Genomic DNA, 26358 nt, shown 5'->3' with positions numbered 1-26358 from the left:
GTATGAAAGAACAAATCAAAATGTTAAGGTGGTATAAAAACTAACCATGCATTGTTTCCATGATTTTCAAAAAGAGAAAGCAAAGACCCAATGAACTCCAGTAACATTTGTTCGCTGTTCCAAAAATAAATCAGTTTCATATGCCTACACTTACAACTCCTTTCAGACATCAGAGTTTTAGAAACTAAAAAAAATTTGTCAATTTACTTATCACAAGTAAAATAAAATCAAATCAAAACAGAAGTGGGTAGAAGTACCTCTAGAGCAATCACTTTAGTTTCCAATCTTGGAATGAACAATGAACATAAACTATCCTTCAAAAGAGGAGGGGAAAAAAGCATGTTTGTTCCTTCTAAATGGTGCCAGTGCATGGCCATCATCAAGTATCTTGTTTAAAACATCATTAACCAAACTGGTTAATGAAAGATCCTATTCCAAAGTGACAAGAGGTGAACATTTTTAGTAACAGGGAAAAGAAACCTTAATACAGCAACTCTTGCTAATGCCAGCTTGCTTTAAATATCTAAGCTTTGAAACACAGATCTGGCATAAACAGATTCTATATAATTATCCTAGTTTTTGCCTGGGTTTTTCTAGGTTTTATATCTTTCAGCCCTAAATATTGCAAAATATCTCTATACAATGTTAATAAAAATCATCCAAAGTTAGCTACCCTTTCAGTACGCATGAAAGTGAAATACACAGTACTCGCACCACTCTGCTCACATTAATTTTTCACACATTTATGCTTTTGAACTTTGCCTTTGTTTTGAGGCCTGCTCCTACCTGTTGTTTTCTCCAATTCTCATGCTTTGTGGTACAGAGGATGACTCAACATAAACTACCCTCAAATTCATACAAGTCTGGCAGAAAAAGCAAATGTATGTTCCGAGAATATGGCAAGCAGCTGTGGGCAAGGAATGGCACTGCCCTCTGCAAGAAATTCAACCAATTCACTTTGATGGTCAAAAAATCCCCATCCATTCTACTTGTAAGGAATCAATCATGACAAAGACCTATGCCAGCCCATTCCCTCTTGTCTCAAAAAATGTCATATTCTTCTACCAGCCTATATTGGTAAATACACTTACAAGAGAAAAGACTACATGAAAAATCAGCTGGTACAATCACCTGAATTACACCAAAAGTGTAGACATGACTTAGAAAATCAAAAGATAAAAAAAAACTGAGAAAAGTATTTTTATGTACATAAAGATATTTGTCATCAACTAGCATCTGAATTATATTTATGATTTAGAGCTAAACTGAAGCCTGTTGAAGAAAGAATTATAATTGATTTTACCATATTTAAGGAATATGTTAAAACTCAGCTGTTAGACAATATTCATGTGATTAAACAAATGTGCAGGTTTATTACATACATCAGTATGCAACACTCCCAATTTCATTTATCATAAAAGATTATTCAACATGCTGTTAGCTGAAATTAGTATATTTACTTGTAAGACTGAGAGCATCAAGAATTGCTATGAAATTCACATGTAGGAAGAATATTTTCTCCTTTCCATTATTTGATCACTATTTTTAGGTACTCGTGACTGTGCTAATTATCTCTACCCTACATTTTCTAAAAGCAGAATGTATACATAACAAGTAATTCCTATAAAACAAAACCAGTCTGCCCATATAGTTTTATTATCATCAACAATAATTCTTAGATGAATATTATTCCACGTTTCTCAGGAGTATTTGCTGTTAGGCGTTTAGTTGTTAGAGATCACTGGAATCTAATAATAAGAGAGAAATTTTCAACTAAACCTAAAAAATTCACAGATCATGGCTTAACTTGTCTGGGATAGTGAATGTATCATCACATTCAATATATGAATATATTCAAATATCAATTCACATTATATTCAATATCATCAAATCATAGGTAATTATTTATGTACTTATTATGAACAAGCAGTGGTTTTAATTGCTATAAAACATACTTAACACATCTTACTATGCTAAAATTGTCACCCTTTTTCAGAATGAGATCAAACCCATTCAGAAGCTTCTTATTTAAGTTACAACACATTTCCAGAAAAGGCTATCTTAAAAAAAAATTACATTATACACACATATTAAATAAGTCTGAGAAATAACTCTGTACCATAATAGGAAAGTATATAGATAACCCATGAATACAAAAAGTTAAACAAAAAACAAACCTACAAAAATCCTACTTAAAGTATAGAGACTACGAAATTGAGGTCATCAAATGTGTGTTTATCTGTGGTAGTAAAAATGTGTACTTTAGAAAATACTTTCAATATTAGAAATCTGCTGTAAAAGGGAACAAAAGAAAAATTCTAAATATGGTAACCTCAATGGTGGCTAAAAGTAACTAGACTGACAAAAAAAATCATCTCCGGGACAGATCTCATTTGTATCAAACTTTTTTAAAGTCCATTTTAGCAATCATGTATTTAAAGCATTTGATGTAAATTTGAATAATGTCTTTAAATACACTAGCTTTACACAGGAAGTTCTGGACAGGAATATACTGTGTAGAATAATAAGACTAGGGTGATGAAGAACATCCATGAAAGTTCAATAAAAAATGAAGTTGTTTTTTTGCCAATAAGACAGCAGAAACTCTGGCATTTAAAACAAATTTTTGACAAGTTAACATTATACATCCTGAGGACTTTACCAGTTCTCTTTGGCAGAGACAAATAGCCAAGAAAAATCATAACATTGCATATTACACTAAGAATTCTGGTAATCAAAGGAAACTAGTTATAAATCCATTTGTCAAAAGAATTCCTATATTCTTAGATTTTCTCCATGGGAATCTCATGGTTTTGCACTGTTCTGTATAATGTAGCTTGAGAGGTAAGAAAAGAAAGTATCTTTGATAGGCTTAATAATTAAAACTAGTGACTACCCTTGTAGTCAAGGACAGAATAATTGGTGTTCACCAACACTCGCCTAAAGAAGCTCAGATTAGCATAGGTTCTACATCCCTTGGTAATGGTATCAGCAGAAGTTACACAAAATTAATAAGTATGTGCTATCTAAACATAAAATTTCAGATCTGAGCAGTTTCTTGGGAATTAACTGAGAAGTAACAAGAACAAAAGTTCTTGCTCACCACAGAAGAACTTTTTAATAAGTTTAATTAGCACCAACCCTTTAGAACAGGACATTTTTTTCAGTATTAGAAAATTAACAGAATAAGATAACATCTAATATAGTTTATTCATCTCTTGCCAGATGTTTCCAGTACAGAAGCTGAAAAATATAATGATTTTAATTAATCTAATGATTGAATGTGATGAGTATTTATTCTTTTCACTGAAGCCAATAGGAGCTACTAAGGTTGGGCAGCTTTGAACAGAAAGACAGTTTCCATTCATATTGATTTTGGTAAGTAACTCTAAGTTACCTACATTCGAAAATATTAGTGGTTGGAAATCTACATCTCTCTAGCGACAGCACACCTTTATTTCCAAAAATTAGATCCTTATAAACTGATCTAGCCATGATAAATAGACTTTTTTGTCTGTATGTAGTGCTGGGGAAGCACATGGTGCTAAGCAATAAAAAAAAAAAAAAAAAAGTGCTAAATCCCCACTAAAATTTCTACCCCAAAGAGTTGAAAGGGCACAAGCTGTAAAGCACAGGAAATGCAAAACACAACACAACACAGACAGAATGACAAGTGGTTGGTATTACTGAAATGCGTTACAAAATAAGTGGATTTTCAGGAGTTTTTTGAAGGAGGATAGTGAAGGATCTTTACGTACGTTAATTGGGAGGCTGTTCCATGTGTAGGAGGCAGCGTGGAAAAAGACACAAAGTCGGGAGTGAGCAAAACAGACAAAAGGGGAATTAAGAGCGATGCTTGGGAAGTGCTGACAGTAAAGGAAATGAGGACCAAGGTTAAGCCAGAACCAAGAGTGCCTTGAACATGGCCAACTTTATGCAAGGGAGGAAAAAATTCCTGGCAAAGGCTTAAGAAGCAAGGAAACATGGGCAATTATACAGGAAAGGAGAAATGATTTGTGTAGCATGTCCCATAGAAAAAAATAAAAACAAAAGAGTTAGGAAGTGGGAGACCAGTTCATATAAAGTACCTCATTGTAACAAACATTTCAGTCTTAAATAATAGAAAAGAATTAACTTCACTGAGATTATATCCAATACCCAGCCATATGGGAGGAGTGGCAAGAACATCAAACTGCAGTGATTCTTCTTCTAAAGCTCTTAAATCATGTGAAAAATCACTATGTAGCGTAAAAACCACACGCCCAAAGTAAAATCAAATGGAAAAGGTTAGGAAAAAAGGTGTTTAGAACATGGCAATAAATGTAGCAGTAAAATGTGTTCGTTATAACTGTTCCATAAAATGAGTAAACACAATTAATACACAAATAAATTCTGTCATACAGAAATTTAGCTGATGCACTTCCCTTCATCGTCACTGCCACCAGCTATGTGAAATACACAAGCTCTCAGTGTCCACTGAACTTTGATGAAGAAAACTTTCAAAATACAAACCTGCTAGCCCATAAGAGAAGTAAAATTAAGTATCTTTCAAGCTTATGAAGGGGAACAAATTACTGTGATTTTACGTGTTCTGAGACCAAAGTGTCTTTTTGAATGGTCTAAGTTTACTTTCCGTCCAATTAAAATTTTGTGTCATTTACAAGCTCAAGAGCCAAGTATGAAGAAATTGAGCAATTTGTCACTAATATTTGTAATAACATCTGTATTACTGAAGCCTTCAAAAGCAATAGTGGAATTTATATTGCCACTTCATCTTCTTCCTCATGCCAGTATTTTCAAAGGAATCAAACATATTGGTTACACTTTGTGTTTGATATTTTTCACATTTGTTTAAAAACAAATTCAGGTTTGAATAACTCACATCTTACCAACTGATGTGGAGCTTGAATATTTTCATCTGAGTTCAAGTTACAATGTCACTGATGTCCACCTCTACAACAGACTAAGCCAAGTTGTATCATATATTGCTAGAAACTTAAAAACAGACATCTATGTCTCTACTCCTCTTCCATGTAATGAGAGTCCTTCAGTAGGCCCAATTAGCTCACTTGTTATTTTATTTCTACTCATACTATAACAAATTCTCTGTTTAAAATACAGATGATTGAATGTTAGTCACTTGTCTCTCTCCTTTTTATCTTGTGCATGTATGTGAAAAAGGTCAGGGAAAAAATATTAATTACATTTCCAAACACAGTTTTAGAAAATCTCAATTTAGGAATGCTTTCTTTAACTCCAATTAAAGCATGCAGAAAAATTCTTTTCACATCAAAACCCAGTCTGACTAAAAAAAAACCAAAATTCTACATAGTCTTTGGCAGGCTTTAAAGTGTAAAAGTAACAGGATTACCAGTTAGACCCTTAATTACAGAGCAAGAAATTAATACATCTCTGCCTATGTGAACGCATGTCCACACACATCAGTTTGAACAAGCACTTATTGCACAATCTCAGACACTCAGGGAAATCTGTACTTACCCACAAATCATGCTCAGCATAATCAAACAGCAGCCAAACCTTTCTGTCACTGTGAGAAAGGAAAACCTTCTGCAATGCAATCACATTTGGGTGCTTCAACTCTCGTAAAAGCTGCAGAGAAACAGAGAAGCTCTTGTTACTTCTGTGCTTAAGAAAAGCAAACACAGCAACAAAACCATCAAACAGGTAAAATAGCAAGCAAGTAATCCTAAAACAGGCCCTAGAAGGAAAGACACCACTGATTCAGCACATTACCTTCCAAACATCAAAATCAGGATATACACAGCCTCCGTGGCATGGGTTGCTGTTCTAACAGCATAGCTGCCCATCACTACCTACCTTTCTCTGTCCCACACTCAGCACAGAGCTGCCTATCCCACCTATTCATCCTACTTGCCATCAGCACCTTTCTTTTTAAAAGTTATTCCACATAAGTATAACAGTTTTCTTATCAAAGGCAAACATCAGAATTTGAGGATGCCAGAATGAAGCTTGTGCAGCTGGTCCAGTTCTTTGTCTGGACAACACAGTTCTTGATCATCACATAATTATTTTATTACCAATAATTTTTTGTTGCTTTGGATCCCTACCTCACTTGCCTCAAAGTTCATAGGCTGTCATTCTCAGAACATCAGGGTGTTTTCAAAGGAAAGCTTACCAAAGTGGATTTCCTACTGGTTGGTTTCAACTACTATTCTGTAACCCAGAAATAATCCCAAATTTATTTATTGCTTGCCAGAAAGAAAACTAGGTCTCATCACTAATTAGACAGTATATTAAAGCAGGCTCTGCTGCCGAAGTCATCCTTCTACCAGATTAAACCAGTTTCAGGAGGAGTTGAGAAGTGGTACTCCCTAAAACATAATTTCCATGGAATCACTTTTTGTTCCCCTCCCTCTACACACTGTAGTCACCAGAATGATTGATCATTTCTGTCTTATCTTGAAATTGCTTGCATCTGTAGCACTAGTATATACATTTCCAAGAATCAATTTATAATGGCAAAATTGTAAATGGAGTAGCTTCCAGGGCACATTTGGGAGAAATTAATCTTCCCTTTTTTCATCCTACAGAAAAAGACTCAAGATGTTTATTTTAGGGGAAATAAAATACTTATTTTAAGTTATATTATCTTTTGACTATACAGATATCTGTCAAGACAAGAAATCTAAAGAATATCATAGCTGTTTAAACCTATTCCATTTTCCAGCAAATTAAATCATTTAGAGGCTATTTTTTACCAGTGTTTTCTTATTTTTCTTTCTTTCCCTAACCCTGAACCTCCTTTTCTGCATGCCAGACAAACCCAGTCCCCTCAGGAGCGCCTTGTGAGCTTATTCTTTGTTACATTCAGGCTGTCAAGGCTGGATGCCACAGCAGCCAACACTTCAACAGCAAGAGAGCGACCAAGGAAATGTTGGCTCTAACACACCACATCAAGAATGAGAGCTCTATTCTAGCTATGCTGGACTTGCAGTGGTGCTCCACACCAAGTAGAAGAGGTCAAAAATAATCATATATGGTACAAGGGATGAGCATGAGCCACAAACACAAGCTGTTGGTCAGATTTATGTTGAAAACCATCTCATACTAGGAACAGACTACTGCAGGAGAGAGGGTGACCACAGGGACTGAAGAGATGTAATTCATAGGTACATAAAGAGTAAAGGTAAGGGAAGTCATTCTAAAAGCACAGGAAAGATGTGATCAGAAAGGAATACTGGGCAGAACCAAATACACAGCTGTGGAAATCAAAAGACAGCAAATTTGAGACAAGTGTTTCAAAGATAAGTATTGATCTAAGGCTGAGACAAAAAGAAATGAGTGCCTTCAGAAACTGTATTTTCATTACAGCAGACAGGTGAAAGCCAACAATGTGAAAACTAGGGTGACACAGCAAATCTACTTGCATCACAACTGAATCTACCACCTACACTAACAACATTTATGTATGACTAGAATTTTGTCAATATTTACCTCCTATACATATATCTAATAGTAAGTGATGCACCTTTTTGGGAAATGACTGTTATGTCCATGCAAAACCATAAACAACTTTCAAAAATGTGCATTTCAGCCCTACCTAGAACCACAAGGGCAATTTCTGGGATGTAGTAAATCACTGTCTACAGTTCTTCTGCAGCAGATTGCTGTATAAACTTTAAAGAAAGAGAACTGATAAATGAAACACAATACGAATATTAATTTCTTAGGTCTTCTGCAGAAGTAAATCAGTTTGAAGACTTGGTTGATTTAAGTTCGAAGGAAGAATATATTGTCCTAATAATTGAAAGATGCTGGTGTACTTGACAGTATCTTGTACTACAAGGTAACAACCTGAACTTAAAAAGGATCTGCAACTACTATAATTTATTAGTAACTGAACACAGCATCGTATTTGAATAGTACTTTAACCTAATGTTCCTCTAAAATTTAAGTTCCATCATACTCAAACTGGGGTAAAATGCTAATAAAAAACGGTGTCTCAGTTACAATACATTTCTTTCTTGCAGCAGCACACAGAGCAGTTTAGATAAAAAGGCTTTGAGAAAGACTTCATAGTGAATTGTCAACATCTGTGCAACTTTAACTGTCCTGTAAAATGGCTTTCATCTAAACATAATATGATGATTATTATTGAAATTATTAACATGAGAATTGTACAAGCATCATTTTTAGTTGATGCCAAAGCTTAAAGTTAAAAATTATGCTTTTGGATAGCCCAAATAGCATGGAACAGCTTCTAGGATTCCCAGATGGATATCTACTATATGCAGAATTGCTAGTAATTTCTTCAAATGTCTGATGAATAGTAAGTTCTCTGTGATGCACACTGTGAGAATTTCCCTGACAAGCTAATGTCTCTTCTAGCAGGGGAAGGGAAAGGTCATGATGTGAAAGTCAAAGATGCCTTAAAAAAGTTAAGTTTGCAACAGAATACAGAAGCTTGAAGTCCTGGAAATGTAAAATGTCAGTAGTCATGCTGAGGTAGACTTTGCATAGGAAATCCAAGAGTAAAGGTTGTCTAGCCAGAGAAAGAGCACAAGAGAGTGTACAAAATTAAGCAAGTAAAAGTGGGATAACATAAAACAAAGAAAAAATAAAAACTTTAATGTTTTAGCTCAGGTTTTAATAATAGTTATGATACAGATCATGGAATGAATGATTCACAGATAATAGAAATGCCTCACACTTAAGCAGAAACTAGTATAGGTCATATACAAGCAAAACTCAGAGGTATAAGAGGATTAGCAAATATATCATATATATTTTAAAAGGGGACACAAAGGAGACAAGGCATTTGGAGACTTGTGACTCCAAAGCACGCAAAATAACAATTTTGAAACAATGAACATAGAGAAAAATGTGTGGAAAACAAACTATCCTGACTTTCTTCTCTGATAATTGATTTTCTACACAAGTAGAAGATCTGTATTCAAACTTAAACCTTAGAATAGATTTAAATACTTCATTGGATGGGAAAGATGACAACTGGAATACATTCAAGGTGAGCAAGAAAAATACCCTAAAAGGGCAGGAGACAATGGGACACATTTCAAGGTAAAGTAGCTCTATATATCAACTACTGAGGAGTTACCAAAGAACAAGTACTGTGTTTATTAACAAAATCCATCTCAGTATCAACATCATGAGTGTGAATTAAGTTATCTGAATAAATAAAGGCAGAATTCCCAAGGGAGAAAAGGAATGCGATAATGCATCATCTTTTATGCCACTTTATTCTGTGACTGCATAAACAAAGAGTAACAGAAATAAAATTACATTAACAGCACAAAATCTGAATTCATGCACTTAAAAACTAACCAAATTTCTACTATAGACTGAAAAGTCAGCAGGTGCAAGTGAGAAATGGTAGAACTGGATCGCCATAAAACAGTGAAGAAAATTAAGGCGGTAAATCTGATATTATTAGATATCCTAGTTGAGGTCCTTACAGGAGAGAATAGGATGTATTTATATCAATATATAAAAGGCTTCTGTAATATATTCTTTTAAATACTATATGTGGTTTTCTTTGCTCAAACACCACTCCCTCCACACCCACACAAAAGATGAACTCTCCTGGAAAAAGGCAAAAGGTGATCAAAGGAGCAAAACAATCTGTCTCTCAATGGGGAATGCTCAATTACTCTAACTGCTCAAATATCGAAAGAAATAAGATGGATACCCACTAAAATACAAAGATATGAGCATCAATGATGAAAGAAATCATTATACTAGATGATAATCATGGCTGAAGAACAGAAAGACAGCAAATAAGAGATAAAATTACCCTTCAAGTTAGCATCTCATGAACAGGAAGGTTCAGGAACAGCTCCTCAATAGTAGGGAAATCAGTATATTTCATTTGCTTCTTTATCAACATTATGAAACAAATTCAGTAGATGAACTTGATATAAATCACCACTAGATTCCCTAGATAGATGCCTATGCAGTATGTGCTCTTGTAGAAGCCTTCATGAAAAATGGGTCTAGTGACGTTTTACTGATCATCTCCAGCAGATGGAAAAGATGATTGACACCAAGCTCCTACAGCAATTTGGTTTAAATACTTGAACTGAGCCTGCAATTCACCTATCACCATACAATGCAAATTCCTTTTACAAGTAGATTACTAGAAAGTCTCTTGATCTTTTGAGATATGTAAAATTCTTCCTTTTTTCTTCCAAAGAGAGAGACAACTTCTGTGAATGGGAGAAGAGCTGCAGTGTTACCAATATAAACAATGTGATCAATTATGAGGGCACTTTAGCATATTGAAAAACAAGTCAAACAGTACATTCCTCAAGGAAATAAATTGTGCCCAGGAATACTTTTATGCCGCAGGATGAATAACACTTTCTAGCTTTCACTTACAAAAGCAGGCTGAGGACAGACACTTCCATCTTGCTGTGAAGGAAACGTAAGAAAAATTAGAGAAAACAGGAAGACAAACCAGTGCTCTCACTACTGACACTGGTAAATCTTGCAGCAGACATGTATTTCTGTGTCAGCGATGACAAAACCCATAACCACCTTCAAAAATTTATTCAGGGGGCAATCTCATCTAAGAGGTGTACCCACCTTTCACATGGTTTACTTGAGTCTTTTGATCTATGTACTTCAACTGATCTGGAACAGCACTGGTAGTTTCTTTGATGGAAATGCACACTGTACTGCATTTAACCATTTTTAAGGTTAGAACAGAAACTAATAAGTGGAAATGTGGATTACAAGAAATCACGGGACAGGCCAAAGCATGAGGCTGATTGCTTATAAAAGCAGTTCCACATTAGAGAATTTTAAAGCCGTCACTTCTGTGATGAATCTATTCAAAGCCTCCAGGGTCACTGGTTATTTTTTAATTGAAGCTGAACTTTTCAAAGGAATATAAAGATCATAATTTTACTTCTTCAGAAAGTCTTTTAAAATTCCAACTGGTTTAGATGCTATTAATCAATACTAGATACTCTCCATGTTATTAATATTATCCTTCCCATAGACCCTCTGCTGTCTGTTATCATATTGAACCCATGCTGCCACTTTTCCCTCAGGGGGGTATATATGGGCCTCTCTCTCAAAAAAAACAGGCAGCTATTTATTTAACATGTAAGTACAATCCTTTGCTAACTGTGCTACATATCTTGAAGTTATCAAGATAAGAGGAGAAGTTATCAAGAAAAGAGAAGGGAATTCAAATTCAAACAGGGTATCACATTAGAAAACTACTCAAAATTCAGCTTTTTTTAGTGATCCAGCTGATTCTAAAGTTAGGGATTTTCCAGTCTGGACTCCCATTTCTACTTGGAGAAATTACCATTACAGAGTTACTGCATAACTTAAGTACCGAAAGACTTAATAGTAATAGTTTCAAACTGAGCAGGTATGGGGGGTTTGTTTCCAGTTTTAAGTTGTCCATGGCTGACACTTATAGAAGAGGTCTCAGAAAGATACAGGCAATATAAAAACAGACATAGAGAAATATATATATATACACAAATAAAGATAAACTATCCAAAGAATCTAAAAAGAAAGGCAAAAGTTTAAGCATTAGCTTAAGTTCTACTTTACAAAGGACATATTCTTTGTGCTCTGGTCTGGCAAGACCTGCCCTTGGACTGCTTTTGGCATGCAAAACCAAGTAGGGGAGGTAAAATGCCAAAAATTAACAATTGCCATTCTTACACAAACTGCTAGAAGTGCTGCCTGAGTTTACAAAGCATACTCCAAATTAAAATTAACAAGCTAAAATATTTCAAAACAGACTCTAAGTAGAGTCCATGCAGAATCTCTTCTTCCCTCTAATTCATCCTATACATGCATCTAATTTTGACCAGTTTGATCCCAAGCAGTCCTTCACATTTGAGACATCCCTCCACGTATGCTCTACACATTCTTCAACCTTCTTTCTTCACACTTGCATCTCTTCAAAGCATGCAGTCCCCAAACTCATTGTGAGGGCTCAAAATTATCAGAAGAGAAAGATCAAGTATGTTTAAAAAAAAAAAAAAAAAGAAGACCACAAACAGAATCTAACCAGTAAATGGCCAAATGTCAGGACAGGAAGAAGGCAAAAATGTGCCCCACCCTTCTCCTATGAGAAGGATTAAGAAAGTATTTATTCTGTAAATATTTTCATTTCGGGAGCTGAAAATGGTCTGGCATTGCTAAAAAACATTATTATTCTGAAACAAAAGCTTGGCAAAAGACTTCTTGCAAGTATTAGTGTAACTAAACTGAAGAAATAGAAACTAGGATAACCTCATTTTTAATTCTTAAGGTCTCAAAAAAACAAAAAAGCCACCAAATTATCTTTGGCATTTGTCTTGGAGACATGAGCAGAAATACATGCTAAGAATTCTTTCCATTTCTTACTTAGCAGTATCATATACTAGAGGACAGACTTCTTAATAACAGAGACAAAGGACTACTGTAAAATTACTTCCAAAGCAAGAAATTACTTAATTTTTAATACAACTATATAAGGAAATGCTGACATTAAGATCACACAATATCAGCTTTGCTACAGTGCACATATTAAATATATAATTTATTTTCATATCTTTACTACAAAGTAAGTCTGAATTATTATTAAATTTGGGCATGTTTCTAAAAGAAACCTCATTTCTTTTAGGACAATTGAATTCTATGCTCTCTCTTCTTTTAAAGGCAGTTGTGTATTTAATTTTGGTCAGTCTGGCAGAGATTTAGCAATAACCGTTTTCCTCCCAGCTGAAAGGTATAAATAAATTAAAGCTCTGTCTCTCTCAACAGAGATTTTTCTCCTTATTTGGCCTACAATAAAAGAACATCCAACCACAGATAACACCACCAACTAAACTGAAAACATCTATAGAAAGTAACTTGCTAAATAAGTAATAGTGAATGTTTGTCCTTTCTGAAGATTTTAAGATACCCTGAATTTGCTTCTAGGTTGACTAGAAATTTCTTCTGTTACTGAAAGAATAAAGAAATTTTCCATCAAATTAACAAAGTCTCTTAAACCTAAAGCTATATTAAAATGTTACAATGGGGCAGAGGGAATACAACACCTCACAAGTAGCATCACACCATTCCCCAAACCTACGCATTCAGTCTGGAGTTTTAAACTGCAACAAGCTTTCTCTTGAAGGTCTTATTCTAACATTTCCACACTTTTCTGAATTCCTAGCAACCAGTTATCACCTTGCTCTAGCACTGTATCTCATAGTGCATAAACAGTAATGGCAACTGCAGTGCTCTAAAACTCTTGCAGAAGGGCAATGAATAGACATCAATGCTGATCATCCATTTTTCAAAGATTTTCCTCTCAGGAAGACTTCAGAAAGATAAATGTTATATGAACCAGAGTAAGACAAACAATGTTTTAGCAAAGAACAGCCAAAAGGCATGTTTTTCCAGCCTCAATTAATTATGGCACCATAGTGATGCATCTCTACAAAGGTAATAAATTTCTAACCTATACAAAATATTGGGCATGGATTGCAATAGTATCCTGCAAAGATAGCATTTTTACAGTCCATTTTTTCACTTTAGTCCTAAAGTTTACTTATCTCCTCTACTTAATTGACTTTTTGATTAATGCTTTTATTAAAAAGCATTTTTCATTTTTGGGATTATTTGTCATTTTCCACATTTTATACAGTACAAACTATATAAATACAAATTGTGAAACAAGTTATTTGAAGATACCATTAAAAAAAAAATCTAGATCTTGAAAAAACTTCCAACAACTTCTTGTATCTGAACAGTAACAATCACCAGTCTCCCAACTTGGTAAATATGTTTGTTGGGCTCAGGGAAAAGTGCAATTCTGTGCCTCTACTTCTTATCCTGAAGTTCTCTATCCTATGCTATGAAAATTTCCCACATTTGCTGGAACCAGAGGGTATCAAGTGTGACAGTGCTGATCTGATCCAACACCTATACCCAAGATCCTAAGTTTCTGCCAGAACCACCTGTATAATTCAATGCGTGAGGGGTTCTCTCAGATGATGCACAACAGATTTGGCTCCATAATAAATTGCTTGTGAGGCTGCCAACATCTCCTCTCAACCCGACAGCTCAACAACCAAAGCTCTCCCACCAAGTGGCAAACCTGGCTTCAGTCCTCTCCACTGCTCTGACACGCTGAACACAAGGGGCACGGTGCCTGGAAAGACACAGCTCAAGCACTTCAGGACAATATTCCAGATAAAAAGAGGCGACTCCCTACAGCCTGAAGGTACCCCAGCCCTTTCCCAGCAAAGGCACAAAAAATGAAGCTTCTCAAGTGTGCATGCTGCGAGTTACAAATCCAACTTCAGAACTGGAAAAGCTACCCTTGCTTTATAAAAAGACCTGGTGTATTATTCAAGGTCAGATATGCTGCTAGAGAGTACTTCCACATCCGAGTTCTGAACTCGCAGGCAATTATTTCTCCAATACAGAAATATACATGAATATAAATCAACAATTATAATGAGACAACACTCTAACAACAATTTATCATGTCCAATAGCATTTTATGAAGGCACTCTTCAATACAAAGTACTAACACAACAGTCCTTTGTAATTCAGAAACTGTTTGAAAAAAAGATAACTAACTTCACTTAATTTTGTATCCAGGGGCTGTACGCTAGATCGGTTATCAGCTATCCTGTGTCATGGTTTAGGAATGGTACTCTCCAATGTAGTATTCCCACCAAAACCACTTCAAACCATGTGTCACCTGCTCATTCCTCCCTCTTCCCCAAACCCTCCAGAGGGCTGGAGAGAATTGAAGGCAAAAAAAGGCAAAGATCAGGCTTGAGACAAGAAAATTTACTGGAAACAGGAATGAGATAAGAAAAAGAACAGTAAAAATATTAATAACAAAAGTGTGTGCAAGAGAGGTTAATGATTCATATGCAAATGCTCACTAGCACATCACAAGGGGTCTGACAACACAGATCCAAAAGGGATCCCTTCTCTAATTCCTGGAAAACAGCATGAGGAAGTCCTTATATAAAAATTAACCCTGTCATGGCCAGAATCAGGACACCTGTCTTCCTAAAGCCAGCATAAAGTCCGTGCTCTGAGAAACTCAAAAGAAATTTAATTAAGTGCCTTGGCCCCAATCTGGACCAAACAAGAAGGTTGAACCAGGAACAAAACAGAAACCTCCAGCCAGGATACAACTCTGTTATATATCATTTTCATGATGCTGAATGACAGAAACAGAAGATTTTTCATGGAAAAATAACAGTCTTGAAAATCCCATTAAGCTTTCTGTGACACAACAATGTGGCAACTTGTATACATTTTAGCATCTAAGGTTTAAAAGATAATATTACTTTTGTGTAGAAAATGTGAGAAAAGAAAAAAAAAAAAAGAAAAATAAAGGGGGGAAAACCTAACCAACCAACCAACCACAACCTTAATGGTTATGCTTCATATGTACTTATTCTGCTCATTGAGACTATGATGCAGGCGTTTTGATATATAATTTATAGTTACAGTCTTCTTTAAATAGAAAATTAAATCAAATCAGAGGTATGAATTCAAAGCATATTAAGCATATTAAATCTCTGTTCCTTATGGGAATCAAGTTAAAAATGCTTTAGTTCTGAATGACAGCATCCATTAAACTTTGATGTATTTCAACTGATGTGCTTTAATGTCTTAGATGTCTTACCTCTACTTAAACAAGCTAATACACAAACCTGTAGTTGCAAGTGTAAATTGAGTCTAACACCATGCTCCAAATGAGAAACGTGTCTGCAGACAGCAGGAAATAATGTGTTATTTTGGGGTTTTAACTTCCTTTTATTAACTTGGGTTTATTTAAAATAGCAAAAGTTGTGCACAAAGATCAGGTTTCTTATATGCTGTTTCCAAATAAGATTACTTTAGAAATATTATTCTTTCAGAGTTTTTACTCAATAATTATTTCTATAATTAGTCTGTTGACAGTTATTTACAAAAAATTCAGCATTTCACTCTGGAAGCACAACACTAGAATGCTCTTAGTATTCATTAACACAATTACCCATTAAATTTGTCCTGCTTTTGCTCATAGGTTTCCACTTTTTACCCAAATTTTCTGCAATCTTCAGCCACACATTAGACAAATCTAATGTGTGAAGCAAGCTAAAACAAGATGTTCACTGGCAGTCTCCCAAGTCATTAAACGCCTACCACAAGATTCTTCTCATACTCTTCGGATCAGACTGCAACTGGATAAAAAAAGTCAGTTTGTAATTTAAAGCCTGCTACTTGCTCATTCTTCTATTAAATATGAAAAATTCGTTAATGACACAATGAATGCAGCAGAATCACATTTCCCTTAATGAAGACCAATACAGGAAGGCTCAAAAGGTGGCTTAATGCAAGTTACAACATTTGGTAAGCAAAGAGATAAAAAATATAAACAAGGTATGGTAAATATGCTCTTACAGCAGCCCATAAGAACTCAAAACATCCATTTTGTAAGAGAACTTTGGAAAGAACAGTAGGTTATTATTAAATAAAGAATCTAGTAACTGGCTAATATTTACCAACGTCAGAGGCTAAGCATGTGGCACTGTGCATTTATCTTCCAATGAATATACTCCTCTAAAGTAACTTAGATTGCAAGTAAATGGGTAGTGAACCGACCCTTTGCCCAAGGCAGCAAAAGCCATGTGGCCCTGAAAACAACATACCGCAAACACTCATCTTAGACTTTCTTCCTGAGAACTGACTGCAGACACTGCCCCAGATGTTACGCACAAAGGAGTAATAGGAAGTCTCTCAAAACTCCAAAGACCTGCAACAGAACTCCTCCAGTATCTCATTAATCACGCAATTAGGGCAGCAAATAACATTTTTCTAATCCCAGCAAAAATAACAGCATTCCTTTATGCACATCTTCCTTCTGAAACAACAACTCTGGACTGCCTGAAGAAAAACAACCACATCTTTCAGAAGTTAGGTAAATTTCTTACACAATGATGCCATGACCCACTAAGAATATAGCAAGTCTCTTGCATGGTAATTGCCTCTAATGTTCTAGTCTGGGCACTAGCAAACACCTGATTATTAAGATAAACTATTTAGCCATTTATAAGAACACTATTGCAATAAAAACACAAAATACATGTGCATCCCTAGTCAAAGAAGTAAGAGCTGCTGTACTTGATTCAGACTCATTTCAAGTCTGCTTACTATCCTGCCACAGTGTAGCTGAGGTATACACCAAGGAGAAGAACAAGTTGAGCAGTGCACAGACAGTACAAGCCTTTTATGATATGAGCAGCCAGCTTCCAGCAACCCACCAGATCAGGGATTTAAGAATCAGAGACTACTATCTTCCTTCAGTTGCCTTAGTTCTTCTGTTCTGATAAACAGTGAATAACAATTCCATAATTAGATTTCCCATCTAAGTCTGTGATTTTAGACCTCCCACATCTTCCTTCAGCTTTCCTCCCTTCCCACCCAGATTCCCATCATACTAAAGTAGCTTTGTATCACCAACTTTTTGATTCCTTTTGTCTCTACCTTTACTAGTGCTACTGTATCCCTTCTGAAGTGGAAAGGGACCAGGATAGATTCATAATCTAAACATACCAGGGATTTATGTGGTTGACCAAGTCTGATTTACTGTCAGGTCTTGATTTAAGAAACTCACTAGAAAATCATTCTAGTGACTTTGAATTTGCTTTTTTGACTGCTCCTAATCTTGGAGCTCTTTACAGAAGAGTGATGAAGATTCTCCTCTGACCCTCAACTTGCACTTCAAGTAATGATCATCCAAGAAGCCACTGCTGTCTGTAAATAGGTAGGATAGTTTCTCTCCCATATCCACTACATTAAAATTCCAAGATGACAGATATAAATGCAATTTTATATTTACAAGCTGCACAGTATTATGATACCTTTTGCACTTCTGCACAGGTTAGCAAAGTAACAAAATCAGGCTAAGCAATTTTTTATCAGCAAACTGCCACCTGGCACTTCATTTTCCCTTGGGGGGGAAAAAACCAAACTATTTGAGCATAGTCTTTAGAAAGACCTTTAGAGCTATTAAATTATGCAGGTCAGAGACAGCTCTGGCACTAAAACAAAGTAGAAAGTGTCCCTCATTTTCCCCCTACTTAATTCAGTCCCTGAGGAGAATGACTTCTTATGGGGCAATTGACCTGAAACTCACTCCAGAAAGAGGGGTAGTAAGAAGGTGAAGGAAAAGCGAGTCAGGAGAATCATCCCAGGGAGAAGAAAATCAGCATGGCAGCCACAGGAGGAGAGGAGCACAGGTGCATCTTAGCAGCTGCTCTGCTCAGCAACACTGAGAAGGAGAAATGGCAGAGCTGGAATGAGAAGTGAGGATAACTGCAAGATCTTGAACAAAGATGCTAGACCACATGAAAAGGATTCACGGACTACAACAGAATATCAGGAATGCAACGGGCTGTGGAAACAGTAGGGAAGAAGAGGAGGAGAAAAAAAAGCAGGGGACACTAGCAAAGCTGAAGGCAGAAAAAATGGTGTTGGTAAGGTGAGGAGTAAGATATGGAAGTGTAAAAAGGAATAAACTATGTGGGAAGAACAGAGGGAAATAGTAGTGGAGGGGAAAGCAAAGGGCAAATACAAAATATGTCAAGGGAGGAGAGATGTACAGAAATGTTTCCAACACAGCAAATCTCCTCCTAACCTTGGCACAAAGTCCCGAGGCCCACCAACCCTCTGGCAAAAATGTCCTCTTGTTCTCCTCTTTTAAGCATTAGTTCCCATGACAGTGAGGTTACTTAAGATGGCAGGCTGTGCTGTGAGCAGAAGGTCAGAAAGAAGGAGAAAAAATGAGGCATAAAGGAAATGAACCAGTGCTGGGAAAAGAAGGGGCATAAGGAAGAAACTTCTATTTCCAAGGACAGAAAATGGAAAAATATGTAGTCCTTGTCAAATTCTTTTATTCTTTGAGCATGACCTTCAGGAATAAAATCAGTCAGAATGATTTGTACGGAAAGGGGCGGCAGAAGAAAAGGTGGGCTCAAAGTTTATGTTAAGGGTGATGAAAAGAACCTGGGACTGGCAATATGAGATACAATTAAACTGAAAAAATGGAGACAGCTCTCATGAAATCAGGCAAAAAATCTGCAGAAGGTGATTACAATTTTATTACAAGTAGACTAGAATAAAAGGAAGAAGCAAAAGTAGTAAATATTGCTGCTGACAAGCCCTGTGATAAAACATGGAAATGCAAAGAAAATCAAAAACTGTATCAACAGAAGAAAAGCAAGCAGGAATGAAATCACAATTGAGAAGTTGTGAATACTTACACACCAGATATCATAGGGAGGTCTAAGCAACAGAATATGAAAGATACTATAGAAAGAAGAAACTGTACAATAAAGAAAAGGTTTGGAATAGAAATTAGAGATAACATTTGACAAGCCAGGAGACAGAGTCGGAGGAAGGATGACAAATAAAAGATTACAAGTTACATGCAAGGAGTCTTACAAAATGGATTAAAAACCCCTAGAATTACTTTTTTCCTACTCAGACTGAAATATTTTACAATGGTTATTGAAATAACTGAATGTATTAGGACATTGTCCCAATCAACATGTCACTACTATACAATAGGATAACTCAGCCAAATAATCTAAGAAGAGCAACACACACTTTGTTTCCACACATTATGACATTTTCCACAGTTAGATAAAAATCAAAACAGCACGTCCTTTATCAGAGGAAAAAAAAAAAAAAAAAGAAAAGAGAGCAGGTCAAGGATTCTTCCTTTATCCTATTATTGTCAAGACAAAAAACATGTTTTTGCAATGCCCCATGTGAAAAACAGAGTATTTGCCTTTATATTTGGCAAGAAGCATGGAAAAGTTCAGGCAATGGGCCAGATCTTTTGTCTAAAATGCATAACATTATGGCTTGGCTTTGCTAAGGACTCTTAAACAGTGCCCTGAGAATCTGGTCCCAATGCCCTCTTCTTATTTAATAACCAACACCATATTTTTATCCCAAAGGTAAAAAAGTAGACTTATACACACACCCCTCCTCCTAAATCTCTTAGAGAAGACAGGAGCATATCTTATGGTGTAAGGACTACAATAACCTCCCAGACTGATAAAGCCATATCCATAAAGAAAAGAAACACTTGAATCCATATATGAAGTTACTTTAGCACAACTTTTCACAAAAACAAGGTACACTGCTGATGAGTGCTGCAGGGAGCTCGGGCACTCCCTGTTTGACGCTGTCACCTTCAGCTCTTCTCTCTTGCCACTGTTACCACCTGCTTATCTCAGCACACACAAGTTGTGCCCCATTTAAGCAGCCCACAGTGGGGTTTCACGTATACACATGTCTATATGGCTTCCTTTTGCCACAGATTTTATACACCACCATCCCTACCTGAGTTGCTGTGCTTGGGTTTTGCCACAAAAATAAAAAAAAATCCATCTAAGTTATATCATTTATAAGTTATATCAGTTATATCATTTATAAGATCTTCCATCTCTTACACCACTTCAAGCATCCTTTTACCCTACTGCCTTCAGATTTTTAGTTATTTTAAATAAACAATAGATTAATATGATCTGACACAGATGTGATGGAGCAATGGGACTCAGTGGATCATGAGAGACACTGCAAATATCAAAGAGAGAAGAGTGAACAATATAGAGAAAAAAGGAATGATAAATGGAAGACTTAAAAGGCATACTAATGAGTGCTATTTTATAAACCACAAATATTTTTTAAAAGCCTCATTCAGGAAAATCCATGCAAGGAGGACTCCTTCCTTTAAATTTCCTTCACTATTCACAGCATATGAATCGACGGTATGCAACAACAAAGCAATTAGTTTAAATACTGCCAGTGCTCTCACTGGTGATAATTGGTTGCTTCTTGTAGGAACATCTGTTCCATCTTTCTTAAGAAATGAAGTACAGACCGCGTTACCTAGACAACAGAATCCTTCTGAGCATCATGCACTGTAAAAGGGCAATATCAGCCTAAGTCACACTGCACAGTCACTCTCCCCACCGCTCCCTTATCGCTGCTAATGCAGCCAAATGCTGTGACTTTTTAACATTAAGCTCATATTTATTAGATCGCATACACTCAAGCCCACTTTCACATGCACTAAAAACAGCAGCTGTGTCACTGTCCTTTGGCCAAGCAACAGTCACTTTGAGGTTCAGTATTCAGCCAGTTTCCACCACTGCGATTGCCAAATTATCAAGATGAAAATGCTACAGCTTACGAGTACCCTGAGAGCAAGTTTTATCACATCAAAAATTGATAGCTTGGTCCCTTTGAATGTGATGCAGAAACAGTCACTTGCACCGCCATCCCTCTTGATTACTGGATTCCAGCACAGAAGGGACTGGTTCCTTACTGGCACTCACTTATGTCCTCAAGCCAAATTCAGGAGAGAAGCAGCAGACTAAACTTTGAAGATGCCTTTTCCTTAAACTCACCACAATTCCATAAATATTGATAAAATGTTAACAACAATGATGAAGTGCACCAGATGACCAAATTACTTTGCATGCTTTAGCAAGATGGATGGATTTATTTTTTCCTGTGTGCATGTGATAGAAGACCAATGAACATAGAAACTGAAACTGTAGAATCATTAAGGTCAGAGAGGGGCTTTTCACAAGAGCCTGTAGTGATAGGACAAGGGTCAGAGGCTTTATACTGAAAAAGGGCGGGGTTAGTCTAGAGATTAGGAAAATATTCTCCACTGTGAGGGGGGTGAGACACTGGTACAAGTTGCCCAGAAAAGCTGAGGATGTGCCAAACCTGGCAGTGTTCAAGGTAAGGCTGAATGGGGCTTGAAGCAACCTGATCTAGTGGAAGATGTCCCCACCCATGGCAGGAGACTGGAACTAGATGATCTTTAAGGTCCCTCTCAACCCAAGCCATTCTATAATTTTATGAAAATAATCCTAGTGAGAAAGCACCACAGATCTCTTTTCCAGGGACATCTCTGTTGGGGAAAAAACCATGAAAAAAATAAAAAAAACAAGGAAAAAAAAACAAAACCTGCTCTAAAGCTACTGAAGATTAAAAATAAAAGCTTGAAACTGGTCTGGATTCAAGATGCTCAGAAGAAGCAAAAATTAAATGATCCATCTGGCCTCAGACTGAAAATCTGAATGATGGAGATAGCTGAAAATTATTAAAACATAAAATCACAGTAGAATTCCTTATTTTGACTGCAAGGCTTTGAGCAAAATTCAGTGATTTTCAAACGTGAAACAGTACAGAAGACCATTTAGCAACAGTAAAGTATTTTTTAGGCCACAAGTATAATAAATATTTAGAGACAGAATGTAAAGCTGCAAGGATCACTCATCTTCAGAAAAATTAAACAGACTGGGTGAAACCTAGGCAAGCAGAAAATCACTAATACATAACAAATACAACATGTTGAAAAAGAAGAAACAATCATTAGTCTGAAGTGCAAAGATACTAAGGCAAATGAGGATACTGAACAAACATTGGACTTTGGTCAGAGAGAGATCATTAATCACAGTAATAAGAAGCTTTTTAGGGTAGGAGCTTAGAGAAATACAGCCAAAATGGATCCAAGATAGAACTAGCAGACACAAAACCACTATATTGCCTGCCAATATTAAAGACATCTGGAGATAAAGGAAAGCAAGGGAAATAGTACCAAAGGCAACTGAGGTAAAAATGAAACTAATCTAATAAGCAAGTGAAAATATGGAAAGACAATGACAGTTGAGAAATAAACTTTGCAGGAGCCATGGGATGGCGTAAGTTCATTAGCACAGAAGGAAAAGGCAGGAACTCCATGCCTTCAAAAACTGGCAGTAGATCTCCTATTTCATAACTGCCTCCAATCAAAATCGTTCTACTGATAGCTTTTTTTAGTAGCCCACATATTCAAAAAACTAATAACTTTTTCCAGAAGTATAGCCTGTCTGGACTACATTAACTTCAGTATGCTCAGGTGGCAGCATATGAAAAAGCTCGAGGTCAAGTATACTTGTGGCTTATTTACATACCCACAACTTAGTGCATCCACTAGGTCCAGGCAACAGACAGGTTCCAGGAAGCATCCTGACACTGCAGTGACAGAGGAAGCATAAGCGTGATGCTCCTTCTACAAACCAGAAGCATTTTGCCAATTAGATGGCCAAATGGAGCAGAGAACACCCCTATGATGTTCACACCTTTCTTATCAAAATGCAAACAAAGCATCACACTGCAAGATGCCATCACAGAATTAAAGACACCAGGTTATCCACTTTGTGTTGTACTATTAACTACAGTGTCAAAACAGGAAAGCCTCCCTGTATCTTAAAACCCCCATACATTAATGTCTCCAGTCATCATAAAGACAATAAAAATCTCAGCAGAACACCGTAGAAGCCGTATTTAAATAGAGCTACTGCTCAGTTTACCACAGAAATAGACACAGAGGTTCACAAGAACAAAAACACCACACTGAAACTTTTCACATAATGGAAGTCAATTAAGTGAATAAAGTTTTAGTAGAAGATTACATTTTACCTTCCATAACAAAACTAACTACAATTTGCACACAAAAATTTGCAGAGGAAAACATGACTGCATACTAAAAGCACTATCCACTTAGCCATACACAGGGCTGAAGACAGTGCCAGATAATTTATTTTTAAAAAATCAACATTTGATCAAATTCCAAGAATTTTTATTTCTTCCAGTGATGATCCATTTGCAATCCTACCATCTCTGTTCTATATTAAGTTCATGCAGTTTAGACACTATGAACAGTATTTCATTTCTGCCTCACAGACTCCATGGGAACCAAGAAGTCTCAGGCAGTTTATGGATCTGGGACACTAGAGAAACCAGTAAGGAGGACAGTTTGTGTTGGGAGTACATTACAGAATGATCTGATAAGGATGGAGAATAGGGTGAAGTCTTCTCTACAACTCAGGGAAGTCTCTGATCCACAAGCCATCATTCTTATGAGAAGACATTTGCCTCCTTGACATCCACTGGAATTAACTCAGTAAATTTTGGGAGGCTATCAGGAACAGCTTCTTGATACACATATTGGAAGTTATACATAAATATACAATAAATACAATAAAGGTAGCACACAGTTGTTCTCAAGCAATGAAGAACTGGTTGGAGATTTGACAAGGTAGTTTTGGCTGTTGGAACCATTAACAAGTACACCTGAAGATACTCAGCACAGAGAAGAGAAGGCTCCAGGGAGATCATCTGCAGCTTTCCAGGGGGCTTATAAAAAGGAGAGGGACTTTTTACATAGGCAGACAGTGATAGGGAAAAGGAGAAGAATTTTGTACTAAAGAAGAGAGGAAATATTTTTTAGAAGTTAGGAAGAAGTTCTTTACTCTGAGGGTGGTGAGGAACTAGAAGAGGTTGCCCAGAAAAGCTGTGGTTGCCCCATCTCTCATAGTGTTCATGGACAGGTCAGGAGCAAACTGATCTAATGGTGGCATCCCTGGCTCATGGCAGGGAGGATGAAACTAAGTGATCTTTAAGGCCCCCTCCAACCCAAGCCATTCCATTATCGCATGATTCTAAGATCCTGAGTGAAGAAGAGCACAGACATGGAGCTTCAGGACAGCATTCAGTTTACTGAAGAACTGGTAAGTAGCCACAGGAAGCAGCTGTGAAGAACAAAGTTGCTCAGGAAAATTGGCAGGTCTATTAAGAAATACAAGTAGGGGAGCTGTTTGGCTAAGCAGATTGCCAGAGCTCAAATGCAAGTGTATAGAGAGGTGCAAACAGGGACAGGCTACATGGGAGGAGTTTACAGACATTGCCCAGGCATGCAGGGATGGTGTCAGAAGAGCTGAAGTTCACCTTGATTTGACACGAGGGATGCTGGGTGCAAAAAGAGCTTCTGCTACTACACTGGTTATGAAAGGCTGAACAGGAAAATGTGAGCCTGTTTCTAAATGAAGTGGACAACTCAATAATAGGAGTTACAACTTAAAAATAATCCATCATCTGAAAACCCATGCCATCACCTCTCCACCTGAGGCATAAAAATAGTCACATGTAATGTGAAATTGGAGACATTCTAGTTATGCAAAGTCAATATATTAATTTAAGCAATTTTACAACTCCACACAGAATAAACTAAAAACATGTACAAACTAATTTTCCTTAACTACAGGGAAAGCACAAATGGAGAAATAGAAGGAAAATATGCAACATGAAAAAAGGAATGAGAAACAGAAAACAAAGTTTATGACAAATTTAGAAAAGAACACAAAATTTACAAAACATTCCAACTGAAGCTTTAAAACATGTAAGTATACACGTTCACTTGTGTGCGCACACACACACACACAGTCCCACAAGGAGTATTTAGGTTTCACAAGTAAGTCTTTAAAAACCTCTTCTTTGCATCATCGGCAACTCTGTTTTTCTTTACCTGAGTGATAAAGTAGCTATTTGCTTTTAGTGCATTGCTCCCTAAAGCTTAATCTGAAGCAGGTCGGCTTTGGCTTTTTGCTCATTTCTGCTGAAGGCACCGTCAGTTGATTTTGCATTGTGTGTTCTGAGAATATTCAGAATCTCAACAAAATAACAAATTAAAAGTGAAAATAACTGAGCCTAAATAGCACTGAACAGTCATTTTCCCTAGTCAAGCTGCACAGGGAATTTGGATTATATCCTAACTGATGTCAAGTATCAAACTCAGATGTTTCCTCAGCTCATACCACGTTAGAAAGGGGTAAAAGCTGTCTTCTTTTTAATGTATCTTGTCATAGATTTATTGATATTGCTCTCCTGCTATGAGCAGAAACACAACTTAAAGAAAAGTAACCTGTGCATGAAAAGAAGCCATAAACTTTTCATTTAGAAATCTAAAAGCACCATTTTTTTTCCTTTCTCCTCTGCGCACACTTTTTTGTTGTTAAATTGCTGAAGGAGATAGTTGTAGTTAAGACAATGGAGCTGACTAGCTGCTTCAGATTATCTACTTTAGTCCAATTTCTTGATATAAAATTGTACTTCAAGCTGTGAAATTTCATTTTCATAAACACAACAGTGTATTTATGGGCTGATAAAAACATCAATTTAATTGATAAAGAAAACAGTTTTACTCCACATATTTACTACTTGTGTAGTTTTTTATTTAATGAAGTTAATTGTTCTTTCAGATGCAATAAAATAAAGACAAAAAAATGCCCACAGAACCCTTTTGAAAAATAACCAAAGCAGGAATTAAAGTACTCTCTTACACAAAAAGCATTTAAATTACACAGATTATACAAGATTAGACCATGTAATGCAGAGAACTCATTCTTCCTATAGCATGCAAAACACGAGTTGTCATGTAGCTGAACCAAAAAAACCTTTTTCCAGCTGATTCATACTCATAAAATCACAACGCAT

The 26358-nt window shown here is 36.3% G+C and overlaps 1 protein-coding gene across 5 annotated transcripts in view; it reads right to left on the bottom strand.

The window, feature by feature from the left end:
* CDK19 (cyclin dependent kinase 19) overlaps nucleotides 1–26358 on the bottom strand; it is a 121413-nt gene that overhangs the window by 69569 nt on the left and 25486 nt on the right. For all 5 annotated transcript variants that reach the window (XR_004496442.1, XM_033512835.1, XM_015622611.3 and 2 more), the window contains one exon: nucleotides 5500–5610. Coding sequence is in view for 4 of the 5 variants with exons in the window: in XM_033512835.1 (XP_033368726.1) it covers nucleotides 5500–5610 (111 nt within the window). In the remaining variant the exon portion in view is untranslated. The remainder of the gene's footprint in view (nucleotides 1–5499; nucleotides 5611–26358) is intronic.

The sequence above is a fragment of the Parus major genome, chromosome 3 (genome assembly GCF_001522545.3).
Source record: "Parus major isolate Abel chromosome 3, Parus_major1.1, whole genome shotgun sequence".
NCBI classification, from domain to species: Eukaryota; Metazoa; Chordata; class Aves; order Passeriformes; family Paridae; genus Parus; species Parus major.
This window is presented reverse-complemented; position numbering and strand designations above follow the sequence as displayed.